At 44.7% G+C, this 15,821-nt stretch overlaps 1 protein-coding gene across 3 annotated transcripts in view; it reads left to right on the top strand.

Moving 5' to 3' along the window:
* FAM114A1 (family with sequence similarity 114 member A1) overlaps positions 1–15,821 on the top strand; it is a 102,316-nt gene that overhangs the window by 44,941 nt on the left and 41,554 nt on the right. Inside the window, exon 1 of one of the 3 annotated variants that reach the window (XM_068278455.1) lies at positions 8,868–8,920. The exons of 1 other annotated variant lie outside the window; for it this stretch is intronic. In XM_068278455.1, the coding sequence (XP_068134556.1) occupies positions 8,872–8,920 (49 nt within the window). In that variant the 5' untranslated portion in view covers positions 8,868–8,871. Of the gene's footprint in view, positions 1–8,867; positions 8,921–9,759; positions 9,859–15,821 lie in introns of those variants that run through there. One more of the 3 variants, XM_068278457.1, reaches the window with a different exon arrangement.

The raw sequence follows: 15,821 nt of genomic DNA on the forward strand, positions 1-15,821 counted from the left end.
TAGTTACACCCCTGCCTAAGACTAGGCCTCTTAATTACCAGGGTAGTACTGAAGAAAGAAATTTCCCGGTAAAAAGCACCACTTTCATATCATAATTCCTTCATCCAAAGAACCAATTCCATGCAATTATGTTCAAAAAGTTACAAAAGTTTATTTAAAAGCCCCCCAAAAACGTGTCATTCATACAGACCCTTCTGATGAAGAGCCTGTTTTAGCCACACTATGCATTAAGGGATTATCATTGCGTGGACTCTTCTCCAGACCTCATTTTCTCTTATGGGTTTGTATGGTCATACAGCAGGTAGTATCATATCTTAGTATTTGCACTGCCATTGCACTTGGGCTCATTCACTTGTATTCCTATTATATGAATATTGTTATACTTTACTACTATTTATTATTTAATAACTGATGGTTGTTGCTTTCATCTAGCACTTTTGTGTACACTATAATTATTGCATGCTATATGTTTACTGTATGACCCGGGTCATACTCCTGTATGGGATATTGCAGCCCCTGCTGGAGAGGTTTTGTCCTTGCAGTATCTGTATTATGACATGGGCTGTTCGGTCCTTGTTATTATTTTAATTGTTTTTAAGTCAAATGACACTTTTTTTTGGCAATCAAATAAACTTTTGTAACTTTTTGAACATAATTTCATGGAATTGGTTCTTTGTTCTTTTGATCAAGGAATTATGATATGACACAGATGCTTTTTACAGGCGTTGCGTTAGGGGCACGTTATGCGACCTTAACGTCCCCTAAAACGCAACGTCTTGGTGTGAAAGAGGCCTAAATATTTTTCTATAAATGTTTTGGGATTGTAGAATAAATCATGTGAGTCTCCATTAATTCTTAAGAAATGTGCTTTGATATAACAGTGCTTTGTCTTCAAGTCTAATTTCATGAGACTCCTTCCTCCTTCCAAAGCCGCAAGGAGGAAGTATCGGAGTTACATGAAACATGCAAGTAGTGAACTCCCCATGAACCTGTCACGCTTGTTTGGTACTGAAACAGTGCTGAGGTGTGGTGTTCAGGAGTATTCAGGTGTTCCGAATTCAATATGCCAAATACAAACACCAACACTAGTTATTTATCCTTTGTTGTATCACTACCCTGGTAATTACAATAAGAGCAACAGGTACGCACCACTATAAGAACAATAATTATGGCTATGCACAGTGTGCTAGGGAAGAGATATGGATAGAACTGAAGAAAGAAATTTCCCTGTAAAAAGCACCTGTGTCATATCATAATTCCTTGATCAAAAGAACAAAGAACCAATTCCATGAAATTATGTTCAAAAAGTTACAAAAGTTTATTTGATTGCCAAAAAAAAGTGTCATTCGACTTTAACCTATTTTGGTTCCTGGACGTAGAAACTACGTCCAGGAACCATGCGCGCTCCCGCGGCCGATCGCACGCGTGCACGCGCGTGATCGGCCCGCGGTTTGTTAGCCAGGCAATCAGTGAATCGGGCTATGGTGCCCGATCACTGATTCCTCTCCCCCGCTGAAAAAGCGACAGCTTCTCTCGGAAGCTGCGCCTTTTCTGGCTGTTACCTCCCCCATGCGTCGCTCTAAGCGTATGTTACGCTTAGAGTGACGTCATGTAAACAAACTCATGGCCGCCGCCTTCTTCTGCCCAAAAAGTAATACTACAACTAAAAGTAAAAAAAAATAAAAATGAACACACATTTACATTATAAACCTATTGTTTACATCCCACCCTCCCAAAACTACCCAAATAAAATGTTAAATATAAAAAAAAAAAACCATTACAATTAAAAAAAAAAAAACATGTAAATATTTACCTAAGGGTCTAAACTTTTTAAATATCAATGTAAAGATGATATATTTCTATATTTTTTTTATTTTAAACTTGTAAATAGTGATAGATGCAAAACGGAAAAAAATGCACCTTTATTTCCAAATAAAATATTGTCGCCATGCATTGTGATAGGGACATAATTTTAACAGTGTAATAACCGGGACATAAGGGCAAATACAATACGAGAGTTTTAATTATGGAGGCATGTATTATTTTAAAACTGTAATGGCTGAAAACTGAGAAATAATGATTTTTTCCATTTTTTTCTTATTCTTCCTGTTAAAATGCATTTACAGTAAAGTGGCTCTTAGCAAAATGTACCCCCCCCCCAAAGAAAGCCTAATTGGTGGTGGAAAAAACAAGATATAGATCAGTTCATTGTGATAAGTAGTGATAAAGTTATAGGCTAATGAATGGGAGGTGAACATTTCTCAAGTAAAAACGACGGAACGCGAATGGGTTAAAAACAATTAAAATAATAACAAGGACCGAACAGCCCATGTCATTCCACCACAGGGGATAATACAGATACTGCAAGGACAAAACCTCTCCAGCAGGGGCTGCAATAGCCCATACAGAAGTATGACCCGGGTCATACAGTAAACATATAGCATGCAATAATTATAGTGTACACAAAAGTGCTAGATGAAAGCAACAACCATCAGTTATTAAATAATAAATAGTAGTAAAGTATAACAATATTCATATAATAGGAATACAAGTGAATGAGCCCCAGTGCAATGGCAGTGCAAATACTAGGATATGATACTACCTGCTGTATGACCATACAAACCCATAAGAGAAAATGAGGTCTGGAGAAGAGTCCATGCAATGATAATCCCTTAATGCATAGTGTGGCTAAAACAGGCTCTTCATCAGAAGGGTCTGTATGAATGACACATTTTTGGGGGGCTTTTAAATAAACTTTTGTAACTTTTTGAACATAATTGCATGGAATTGGTTCTTTGGATGAAGGAATTATGATATGAAAGTGGTGCTTTTTACCGGGAAATTTCTTTCTTCAGTACTACCCTGGTAATTAAGAGGCCTGGGCTCATATGCAATTCAGTTTTTCACCTGAGTTTTCTCCTAAGTGATATTTTTAAATTTCTCAATAAAATGCCTGTTGAACCACCAGCAAGCAAGAAAATACTCAAAATAATTTTGATAGTACTTTTGTACTTACGTCTCAGTACTTTTTCAGATGAAAAATGCTGGAAAGTTATTTTAAATAGAAGGTGAAAAAGTATCTCCTAGGATAAAACACAGGAGAAAAGTGAAATTGCATACGGGCCCTGGTCTTAGGCAGGGGTGTAACTAGTGCATCAGCTGATTTCGGCGCGTGGCTCTGTCAGCCGAGCACCGAAACTGGGCACCCCATAGCAGCAATGCTATGCTCTGCGGGGCGCGCACCGCTAATTCGGGGCTCTGGCGGCTGCCGGAAACCGAATTTCATCTCCCTCCGAGTTGCGACAACTCGGAGGGGGAATAGTAGTTAACGCCGCCTTGGAGTTTAGCAGCAGCGGTGAGAGCCGTCCTTCGGCTCTCACCGCGCCGAACTGAGCGGCGCCAAAATGATATGCACCCTGTAACTAGGAGGGAGCAGCCCCAGCAACTGCAGAGGGGCCCAGAGGTGTGGGAGGGCCCCAACTACTAAGCTTCCCTTTCTCTGATACTCCAGATCAAGTGTTTAGTGGCTACACCTGTTATGGGTGTGAAGATCCTCCTGATGGCCACACTTGTTTTATGATTCTTGCATGATGGACCCCAATGATGTGAGGGTCACCAAGGGGAGGCAAGGGAAGGGGTGCGTTTTCTATTGCGTTTTGCACACACACGTGACCTGGGGAAAAAAAATGGGAACCGCAGAGGGAAATGTACACTAAATCGCAGTAGTACGTGTTTTTGATACGCGTCCATAGACTTTCATTGCGTCCGTTTCTGTGCGTGACGCACAGAACTGCGTGCAGCAATGCGGATGAGAAACGTATGTGTCTCATACGCATACATGTGAACGAGGCCATTGGAAAGCATGGATAGGCGTTTCTATGCGTATATTGTACCCGTACGCGTTCCCTCAAATGGCTAGGAACGCACATAGTCTGAACAGGGCCTAACGTAGCCACATACGGGTATAAGCACAGCATGCTGCACTTTCATTTAACGTGCAGCTTTATACTCGTATGCAAAGTGGGCACTGTGAACAGCCCATTGATTTTTAACTGCTGTGAGTTGGGCGGCGTTACAGGCTGCTGTAATGTGGGACTTTAATGTCCCACTGTGAAAGCAGCCTTAAAGCAATACTGAAGTGAGCTGAAAAAAAAAATTAGATACTCACCTATGGAGAGGGAAGGCTCTAGATTTCAAAAAGCCTTCCCAGTCCTGTCTCCATCCCTTTTCCACTGCCAGGCTGCTGGTGAAGCTCTTCATCCAGCCTGGCCTAATACCTCTCTGGCCTTTCTCAATTAGCCTACGAAAGTACTCGCGCCACCAAGTGCTTCCGAAGATGAGACGATCCATACTGCACATGCCCAAGTCCGGACTCACCCTTGTGCAGTACAGATGCGCCCATCTTTGGAAGCACTCAAGGATGCAAATGCTTCCGAAGTTTGCCGTGGGGTTCCATAGGTTAAAAAATTCAACTGAGGACAGCAGTAAAAGAGGGATGAAGAGAGGAACAAGGAGGCTCTATGGGAGACTTCCCTCTCCATAGATGAGTATCCAACTCAGTTTTTTTCAGCCGCACATTGTGATGTCATGATGCGTGGTATACGTACTGTGCTTGTATATCAAGACGTTGCTTGTTTAAAAAGTCAAAATGTCATACAATGTAATGTTTTTCTTGTCTTACAAAGCGCTTCCAAGTTCGTCCAGCAAGCAGTGGCGACCCCCGCACAGCTCCTCCTCACCGCACCTACCACAGCTGGTAGAGTTCTGGGTATGCAAAGTACACAAAATCGTGTGAGTGCGATCATGGTGCGCGTGGCTCAGGGCAACGCATGCGCAGTAGCCGCCTACTGGCAGCAACCGGCCAGCTTTTGTTGTGGGCACAGGATGACTCCAGGAGGCTGCCAGAATCCCCAGGTAAGTTAAAGGACAACTGTAATGAGAGGGATATAGAGACTGCCATATTTATTTCTGTTTAACCACTTAACCACTTGATGACCCAGCCTTTACCCCCCCTTAAGGACCAGCGCTATTTTTTGTGATCTGTGCTGGGTGGGCTCTGCAGCCCCCAGCACAGATCAGCTGGCAGATCGCCCCCCTTTTTTCCCCCCTATGGGGATGATGTGCAGGGGGGGTCTGGTCGCTCCTCCTGGCTGGCATGTTGCGGGGGGGCACCTCAAAGCCCCCCTCCGCGGCGAAATTCCCCCCCTCCCTCTCCTCCCTTTCACCCCTGGTGATCCGGGCTGCACAGGACGCTATCCGTCCTGTGCAGCCAGTGACAGGCTGTCCCCTGTCACATGGTGGCGATCCCCGGCCGCTGATTGGCCGGGGATCGCCGATCTGCCTTACGGCGCTGCTGCGCAGCAGCGCCATACAATGTAAACAAAGTAGACAAATGTCTCCTACGTTTACATTTAGTCTGCGAGCCGCAATCAGCGGCTCGCAGGCTATTCACGGAGACCTACTCCGTGATCTATCAGTAAACTGGCGCTCGCGCAAGCGGCCTTTCCTGATTAATTAGGGAGGACCTGGCGACGCAGATCTGTGTCGCTGGTCCTCCAGCTACCACTTTGCCGCCGCACGGTATGAGTGTGCGGTCGGCAAGTGGTTAAAGGAGAACTGTAGTGAGTATTATATGGAGGCTGCCATATTTGTTTCCATTTAAGCAATACCAGTTGCCTGGCTGCCGTGCTGGTCCTCTGCCTCTAATACTTTCAGCCATAGACCCTGAACAAGTATGCAGCAGATCAGATGCTTCTGACAATTTTGACAGATCTGACAAGATTAGCTGTATGCTTGTTTCTGGTGTGATTCACACACTTCTTCAGACAAATAGTCCAGCAGGGCTGCCAGGCAGCTTAAAAGGAAATAAATATGGCAGCCTCCACATACCTCTCACTACAGTTCTCCTTTAAGGACCACAGACTTATACCCCCCCCCCCCCCCCCTCCAAATGACCAGGCTATTTTTTTACAATTCAGGCCACTGCAGCTTTAAGAGCTAGCTTCAGGGCCACAAAACTCTGCACACAAGTGATCCCCTCCCCCTTTTTTCTGCCCACCAACACAGCTTTCTGTTGGTGGGGTCTGACCGCTGCTTCAGGCATTTTTTGTTTTGTTTTTATTAATTATATTGTCTTTTTTTATAAAAATTACAATTTTTTTTCTTTACAGTGATCCCTACAGCCCCCCACCTCCCCTTCCCCACCCACAATTGGCGTGCAGCAGTCTGCAAGAGGTTAAACAATACCAGTTGCCTGGCAGCCCTGCTGATCTATTTGGCTGCAGTTTTGTCTGAATCACACCAGGAACAAGCATGCAGCTAATCTTGTCAGATCTGACAATAATGTCAGAAACACCTAGGGCTGGATTCACAAAGCGGTGCTAACTGTTAGCACGCTTGTGAAAAGCCCTCTTCATGGCTAAAGACAGTTTGGGCGTGCTAACTAGCGCTCGCGTGCAAAGGCACAAACGGCGTATCGCGGTGCGACGAAAACGGCCTATAAGGTCGTATTCAGTGCAACATTAAGGTCGCACCCAATTCGACCTTAAAGTTTTGCGCGCTGGACTTTGCGCGCAATCCAATTTTTACTGGTGCGTGCTAAGTACTTAGCACCCTAGTTAGCATGCCCAAAACCTTTAGGCGTGCTAAGTAGGTTAGCACCGCATAGTGAACCAAGACCCTGATCTGCTGCAGGCTTGTTAAGGATCTATGGCTAAAAGTATCAGAGGCAGACTGCCAGGCAATTGGTATTGTTTAAAAGGAAATAAATATGGCAGCCTCCAAATCCCTCTCATTTCAGTTGTTCTTTAGGCCTCTTGCACACTGCAAGTGATTCCGATTCAGATTCCGCTTTTTAATCAGTTTTTACATCCGATTCAGATTCCGATTTGCAGTGTGCAGGGAGCAAATTGCAAATCAGAATCTGAATCGGATGTAAAAACTGATTAAAAAGCGGAATCGGAATTGGAATCACTTGCAGTGTGCAAGAGGCCTTAAACTGATCTATTAATTTGACTTAAAGGACTTGCGCGGTGAAAATTAAAAAAAAAGTTCAGTACCTGCTTCAATTTTGAATCCACGGAAGACGCCATCCCCGCCCTCTGTTTACTTCCGCCGGGTCCCGGCTCTTGTATCGCACTGCCCACCCCCCTTGGCTCCCGACACCACACTCGTTCCTCAAGTAAAATGGCCGCCGGAGCTTGCCACAGCTGCGCAGTCTGCATAGACTCGAGTGCGGCTGCGCAGCTCTAGGGCCTCCCTCCAATACACGCACAGGAGACAGCCTATAGCGAGGACGCGGCGGGAGGAGCCCTAGAGCTGCCAGCCGCACTCGCGTGTATGCGGACTGCGCAGCCGCGGCAAGCTCCAGTGGACATTTTACTTGAGGAATGAGAGCCCGACCCGGGCTGTGGGGTCAGGAGCCAGCCCGGAGGGCAATAAAAGAGCGGGGACCTGGCAGAAGTAAACGGACGACGCGGATGGCGTCCTCCGTGGATTTAAAATTGAAGCAGGTACTGAACTGTTTTTTTATTTTTCACCTTGTAAGTCCTTTAAAGGGGACCTGAAGCAAGTAAAATGATTTAAAATAAACACATGACATAGCTGCAAATGAATATTACATACTAACCTCACCATCAGTCCCTCTCAGAAGCTCACCATTTTCTTCTTACAGTGATCCCTTCCAGTTCTGACAATATTTTGTCAGAACTAAAATTTACCAGTTGCTGTCAGTTATTAATCAGCAGCTGTCAGTTACAACTGAATGTGCAAGGTAATGTCCATGTTTCTCTATGGCTCAAGTGGATGATATTACAGTTTAAGGCCCAGTTCACATTGGCGTTCTGAGCCAAAAGGATCCGGTGAGCGGATCCGGTCTCCGCTTCACCGGATCCGGATGGCTCGGTCCGTGGCCCGGTTCACATAGTGAAAACGGATCTGATCAATGATAGATCGGATCCGTTTTCACTCAGCAAATACATACCTTATTTTCAATAGTAGCCGGCAGTAGAGGCTTCCTCTTCTTCCGCTGTGATTACACAGCGCGTCATGTGACTAGTCACATGACGCGGAAGATGAAAGCCGCTACCGTCGGCTACCACTGAAAATAAGGTATGTATAAACCCTCCCTCACCCACCCGCCCGGCTGCTGCATCCTCCCGTCGCTAGATTCGCAGCGGCCCATGCCCCCATCCCCCGTGGAACGGTCCGTTTCTTCACTAGTGTGAAGAAACATTCAGTTTCCCATTGCCCTAATGCTGCAGTATTTTTTGTCCAGATCCGTTCCGCTGGGCAGAACGGTCCGGAAAATTAGGGTCTGCAGCATTTTTTAGATCCGTGGACCGGAACATATCCGTACCAACTGACGCATGTGAATGGATCCATAGGTTAACATGGCATCCATTCACATCCGTTACGTTTGTACAATATACGTTCCGGTTCCGGAAAAAAACGCCAATGTGAACCAGGCCTAACAGTGTGCTGACCAGGTAGCTGTTATGGGGTAATGGCCAGTCTTAAAATGGACGACGGAGAATTCCATTGATCACAGTGGACAAATGGGACGCAGGAGAGGAGAAAGAGATTGAGGAGTAGACTACACAGGAGGTAAGTATGACTATTGTATGGTTATTTTGACTTTTTATTTTCAGTTCAGGTTCTCTTTAAGTTTCCCAGTCTAGAGACAGTTGATGGAGTCTTCCTTTAGCATTCCTTTCTTCAAGCCATTATACAGGAGTGATTTATAGTAGTGCTCTGCAGCATACATTATAGATAGAGCTGTTTGCAGAGATGAGTCCCTCACACTGACCATGCACTGTGCCACTAGAGAGAGAGCTGCATCCTGTCTCCTCCAGCCAGTGTACGTGGCAAGCCATGGGGGAGGAGGCTCCCAGCACATCACTGGAAGGAGGGACGCTGAACGGTAAGGAAGTTTTGTTTCTATTTAGTCACTCTGAGTTCTGCGCACAAATGTATCACTTCTCCAGCACATTCATACAGACATGACGCTGCAGTGGCAGCGGAGAGCACCAAACATGTCACAGTGTAACCACTTATTACTACCACTTATTACTAGTGCTACCAATAGCTGCCTATGTCAGCTGATTATCACAACATTACAGTATTACAACATGTTCATACATCATTGTGCTTGTCGTCTGCCTCATGCAGTAGGACAAGCCTATTACTGCTTATTTATTTATACACTGTAATCTGCAGTAATATTTTGATAATAATTCAAGTCTTTCCACTTGATTTGCAAGGCTGCATTTCAGGTATTTCCCCAGGGGAGGCGCTGCAGGCTTAGAAATCTCTCTACAGACAGGGATTTCCCACAGCCAGAGAAGTCATAGGAGTGACGTCACGGTGTCAGTCCCCAGCACTAGAGGGAATGGGTGTAGTGGGGTGGAATGAGGGCTCCTGTCTGCAGCACGCTCAGGAGAAAAGTTTTACTTTATATTTGTTTCAGTGTGCGTGGGCTGCTTCTTTACTATACAAGTCTGATGATCATTTATTTTATGGATCGGAGATTATGAAGTTGTCAAGAAATAAGGATTAATTGTTTTAATGGGTGTAATGAAATGAAGGAATGAAATGAAGGAGGGGTTATTATTTTAACCCATTCTTGACTAAATAAAATAGACCAGTACTGTTATAATTGATTGCTTATCTGTCTGAGGGAAAACAATGGCTTTATAGAAAGATTACAAGTGTTGTTTGTTGTCTTTGATGCTTTTGTTATGAGTTTTGTTGGGACTGGAGCTGTAGGCAATAACAAGCCAGCAGGGGGAGGGTTAATCCCTGAGCATACAGCGTGGCAGTGTGGCATCTAATCTCCTCTCCGGCTGCCGGGAGCTCTATGTGAGTATATCTGGCTTCAACATCACAAAAACATTAATGTTTGCATTTAGGAATACGTTTATTTTTGCAGACATTGCCAGTGTACAGCTCTAAGTAGAAGGAGCAAACAGTGTCACTAATAGGAACTGCTGGGGGAGGACAGGTTATTATTTTAGAAATCGTCTTTGTAGGGCTGGGAGATCAATGTTATTTCTTGACAGTTTTTTTTTTTTATTTTTAAGTTATAATTTTACAAATGGCACTTTACATATTTTATGTTGGTTTTTGCCCCCGATAAGTTTATTATAGAGATTTAAAAAATCGTGTGTTTGGAAGCAGTGATAAATTGATGGCTTCGGTGTTATTAAACTATTTACTTTGTGGTTATATAATGCTAGCCTAGTATGCAGCACTTTACAGAGTACATTAAACTGACCATATCTCTTCTGAAAGACGATTTGCGTTCCCTGCGGTACCACACGTTATGCGGCCTCGCAGTCCTATGATGTCCATGCACAGAATACATTTTAATGCAATCTCCTTGAACCATTGCAAAACGATTCTTTCTAATGTTTAATCAATTAGATCTATGTCATTTAATCAATTAGATCTACGTTTTCTGTCTCTCCCATTTAATAAAACTATTGAATACTAGTAGACCCAAGCCCATTTAAAAATGGGCTCTAGGTTTTTTGTTACATAGTTAGGCCCCGTTCACACTTGCGGTTTTGTCAAAACCGCACCGGATGTCCGGACCGCACCGTATCCGGACCGGACCTGATCCGTAAGGTTCCTATCCGGATCCGGTCCGTTTGCATCCGGTTTCCGTGCGGTGTGAACACGGTTGCGGTCCGGATCCGGTTTCTTAAGGAGATAACAACCTGTTATTACCTGGGGTCTGGGAGGTCAGCAGAAGGGTCTGGGGTCATTGTTGGAGACAGGTGGACGTGTGGAGACCATCCGTGGATACAGAGACTGCAGTTGGGACCATGGATCCAGGCATTTTAACTCGTATACCTGGGAATTCTCTGTTGTTCGCCTCCTCGTTATCAGACTAATCAGACATGTTGCTGCCTAGAGCTCCATAATGAAATCGCTGCTGCCCCACCTGAACGCTGGGCCCATGTGGTCCCCATCCAAAATGCATAGGAAGTGGGGTAGAACGTCCGGTTTTTGTAGCCAGTGTGTTGTGCGCTCTCCGGTTCTCATTGGTTTCCATTGGCCGGATGGTGCAGTCCGGCTCCGCCCCGGATACGGCTGCCGGAGGAGCCGGACCAAAAAATAGCGCATGTTGGAACGGAGTCCGGATCCGGTCCGGATCCGGTCCGGCTCCGGTCCGGCAGAACGGACGCATTTGAACGGACGCATAGGCTTTCATTGCTATTGCCGTGCGTCCGTTCCGTCCGTTCTGCAAGCGGTCCGGCTCCGGCACGGCGATTCCGGACGGCCACCGCTAATGTGAACCGGGCCATAGTTACATAGTTATTTTGGCTGAAAAAAGACATACGTCCATCGAGTTCAACCAGTACAAAGTACAACTCCAGCCCGTCCCCCACATACCCCTGTTGATCCAGAGGAAGGCGAAAAAAAACCCACCAGGCATGTTCCAATTAGCCCCAAATGGGAAAAATTCCTTCCTGACTCCAGATGGCAATCAGATAAAATCCCTGGATCAACATCATTAGGCATAACCTAGTAATTGTAGCCATGGATGTCTTTCAACGCAAGGAAAGCATCTAAGCCCCCTTTAAATGCAGGTATAGAGTTTGCCATAACGACTTCCTGTGGCAATGCATTCCACATCTTAACCACTCTTACTGTAAAGAACCCTTTCCTAAATAAATGGCTAAAACGTTTTTCCTCCATGCGCAGCTCATGTCCTCTAGTCCTTTGAGAAGGCCTAGGGACAAAAAGCTCATCCGCCAAGCTATTATATTGCCCTCTAATGTATTTATACATGTTAATTAGATCTCCTCTAAGGCGTCTTTTCTCTAGACTAAATAAACCCAGTTTATCTAACCTTTCTTGGTAAGCGAGACCTTCCATCCCACGTATCAATTTTGTAGCTCGTCTCTGCACCTGCTCTAAAACTGCAATATCTTTTTTGTAATGTGGTGCCCAGAACTGAATTCCATATTCCAGATGTGGCCTTACTAGAGAGTTAAACAGGGGCAATATTATGCTAGCATCTCGAGTTTTTATTTCCCTTTTAATGCATCCCAACATTTTTTTCGCTTTAGCTGCAGCGGCTTGGCATTGAGTACGATTATTTAACTTGTTGTCGATGAGTACTCCTAAATCCTTCTCCAAGTTTGATGTTCCCAACTGTATCCCATTTATTTTGTATGGTGCTAGACCATTGGTACGACCAAAATGCATGACTTTACATTTGTCAACATTGAATTTCATCTGCCATGTATGTGCCCATATAGCCATCCTATCCAGATCCTGTTGCAATATGACACTATCTTCCTGAGAGTTGATGATTCTGCACAATTTTGTATCATCTGCAAAAATAGCAACATTGCTCACTACTGCATCTACTAGGTCATTAATAAATAAATTGAAGAGCACTGGACCCAGTACAGACCCCTGTGGGACCCCACTGCTAACAGTCTCCCATTTTGAGTACGATCCATTGACCACAACTCTTTAGGTGCGTACACACATGCGACTATAGTCGTTTGTAACGATCGTTCCCCGATCTTTACCAACGACGATCGTTACAAAAAACGAACCAACGACTATTAAGGCAAACGACGAACGAGGCAAATCGCTACAAAACAAAGTTCTGTCTTGGCGGATTTTTACCACCGACGATCGTTAGCAAAAGTGGTATATCATTGGAAACGATCGTTCGTACCAGGCTGGACATGCGCATTTCTCTTTTTCTCCAAGGAACTTTACAATTTTATGCGCAGGCGCATTAAGTGCTTTACGTGGTGTAACGTTCGTTCTAACGATATGATCGTTACACACTTTTTACAACTAACTTTACTTCGGTCGTTCTTTCGTCAATTAAAAGATCGTTCGTCGTTGACAACGAACGATCGTTGTCGCATGTGTGTACGTAGCATTTGTTTTCTGTCCATTAGCCAGTTCCCTATCCATGCACACAAACTCTTCCCCAGTCCTTGCATCCTCAACTTTTGCACCAGACTTCTGTGGGGAACAGTGTCGAAGGCCTTTGCAAAGTCCAAGTATATCACATCTACAGCATTCCCAATATCCATATTAGCATTCACTACCTCATAAAAGCTGAGCATGTTAGTCAAACAGGACCTGTCTTTAGTAAACCCATGTTGATGCTGAGAAATAAGATTATTTTCTACTATGAAGTCATGTATAGTATCTCTTAGTAACCCCTGAAATAGTTTGCATACAACTGATGTTAAGCTTACAGGTCTATAATTTCCTGGATCAGATTTTTTGCCCTTCTTAAATAATGGGAAAACGTGGGCTGTACGCCAATCCACTGGGACTCTGCTAGTTGCAAGAGAGTCACAAAAGATAAGATAAAGGGGCTTAGCTATAACTGAACTTAATTCTCTTAGGACCCAAGGATGCATGCCATCCGGGCCAGGTGCCTTGTCTATTTTTAATTTATTTAGTCTTGCCTTTACTTCTTCCTGCGTTAAGTATTTAATATTACAGTTAGAAGATTGAGACTCTTCTGCCTCTGTAATTTGCAACAGTGCTGTTTCCTTTGTGAAGACAGAAGCAAAGAAAGCATTTAATAACTCTGCCTTACCTTGGTCGTCCACCATTGAGTTCCCACCCTCATCCTTTTGTTCTTTTGTTGTTGTTTTTTGCCGCTGCCAGTGCGCACACCCGCCCACCTCGCTCGCCCGCCTCGCTCCCTAGTCCCACCCAGCTGTCTGTGTCCCCACATGCGCAGTACGCAAATAACAGGGACAAACACTGGACGCAGCGACACAGGTTTTATAGTATAGGATGATCTAAAAGAATTGCAGTTATTTAAATACCCTTGTCAGATGTCAACCTGTTATTAGCTGTAATGTGCTAGCACATCTGTTTTGGCGGAGCAGTGCTTTTCGGCGCTGCTAGATTTGGGCGCAGCCGGCGCCGCCATATACTATAAAGGGAATCGCAACTGAGCGGCGCTCAGTGAGTAACATTGGCGCCGTCAGAAGACGGAACCGAGGTTGCTTAAAAACACAATAATTCGGCCTCCAGCAATTTCTGGAAGCTGAATTATATCATTCTCCCACTATCCATGGCAGCCGGGAAGGGGAATAGTAATTAATACGGCCCGGACTTGTGCAGAAGCAGGATCAACCATATTCCGGCTGTATCCTGCGCCCAAGTCTACCGGCGCCGATTTCAAATGTATGCTATTTTGGCCCCATGCTAAGGCTGGAGTCACACTGTACGCAATGCATAATGCACACGTTATGTGTGTGAACTGCAATGGAGACTGGACATAGGCGTTCATTCAAAGCCTGCATGCAGCAAGTTAGAATAACGCGATCTGTTACAAAACAGATGTAAACAGTCTCAAAGAATTGTAAGGTCAGTGAGTTGACATGCAGAATTATTCTGCAACGCAACTGATGCAGTGTCAAAGGACCCTTAGGCCAGGGACCCACTAAAAAGTGCAAAGCGTTATAGCAATCACTAGCAATTTGTGGTAGCACTTTTTCAAGTGATTTTGGATGCGATTTCCCTGCTCCTATACAATACATTAGACTGGAAACGCTCCCAAAATGCTGCATGTCCTGTGATTGTGATTTACCTGATCACAGTCACTCTAGTGGAATCTGTTCCATTAATTACATTGGCAGACTATTCAGGGAAATTGCTAGAGATTGAAAGCAGTCCCTAAAGGCTCCAAAAAATGCTTTAGTAGGATCCTACCCTAAGGCCTGGAACCCACTGAAAACCGCAAACGCAAAACGCAACCGCTAGCGTTTTGTCTGAGCGGTTTGCAAGCGGATTCATACGCGTTTTGGGTTGTGTTTTGCAACATTGTATTTTTTTCCCCAGCGGGTGCCTAACGTTTTGCGTTTTTATCCTGATTGGTCCTGTGAATTATTTTTCATTTTGTTACAGTGTGCTGAACCGCAAAACGCTAGCAAAACCGCTCAGTTTAGGTTTTGCTGAGCGTTTCCGCTAGCGTTTCAATACTTTACATTGAAGCGCTAACGCTCCCAAAATGCTGCATGTCCTGCGTTTGCGTTTCTGAGAAACGCAAACGCTCCTGTGGAAGTTGCCCCATCCATTAACATTAGCCCAGCGTTTTGGCAAACTGCTAGCGTATCGCAGCGCTGCCAAAACGCTGCCAAAAGCGCTCCTGTGGGTTCCAGCCCTTAGAGAGGTTTTCTAAACATGTGTAGCGTTTTTTGGAGCGTTTTTTGTAGCATATTACAAATATTGTTACAGTAAAAGCTGTTACTGAACAGCTTCTGTAACAAAAACACCTGGAAAACCTCTCTGATCTAGCGTTTTTCAGAGCGGTTTTCCACTTTCCTATATTTTAACATTGAGGCAGAAAAGCCAAACAAATCTAAAAAATGCTGCAGCCCCTGACTTTTTGTGTTTGTTGAAAAAATGAGTTGCTTTGGTGTGCACCAGCCCATTGAAATACATTAGCCAAGCGTTTTTCTATTCCCAAGCTCCAGAAGCGCTCTGGTGTGCACCAGCCCTAAACATGCCTAGAATTGCTCTGAAATCTGCTTCAAAAACCTCTAGCGTTTTGCAGATCTGCTAGAGGTTTTTGGTGTGCACTGGGCCTTGTGTGCACTGTTGGGTATAAAGCCGCATGCTCATAGAAAACTGCTTGCAGGAAGTGTCCCTGTGGTGACCAATCCCCTCTTCATTTTTTTTCCTGCTTGTTTCTCAACTTCATCAGGTTTGCTGCTAACTTCATGTATTAGGCCCCTTTCACACTTGCGGTTTTTTAAAAACCGGAACGGATGTCCGGACCGCACCGGATCCGGACCTGATCCGTACGGTTCCTATCC

Source organism: Hyperolius riggenbachi, chromosome 1, assembly GCF_040937935.1.
Source record: "Hyperolius riggenbachi isolate aHypRig1 chromosome 1, aHypRig1.pri, whole genome shotgun sequence".
Classification (NCBI taxonomy): domain Eukaryota; kingdom Metazoa; phylum Chordata; class Amphibia; order Anura; family Hyperoliidae; genus Hyperolius; species Hyperolius riggenbachi.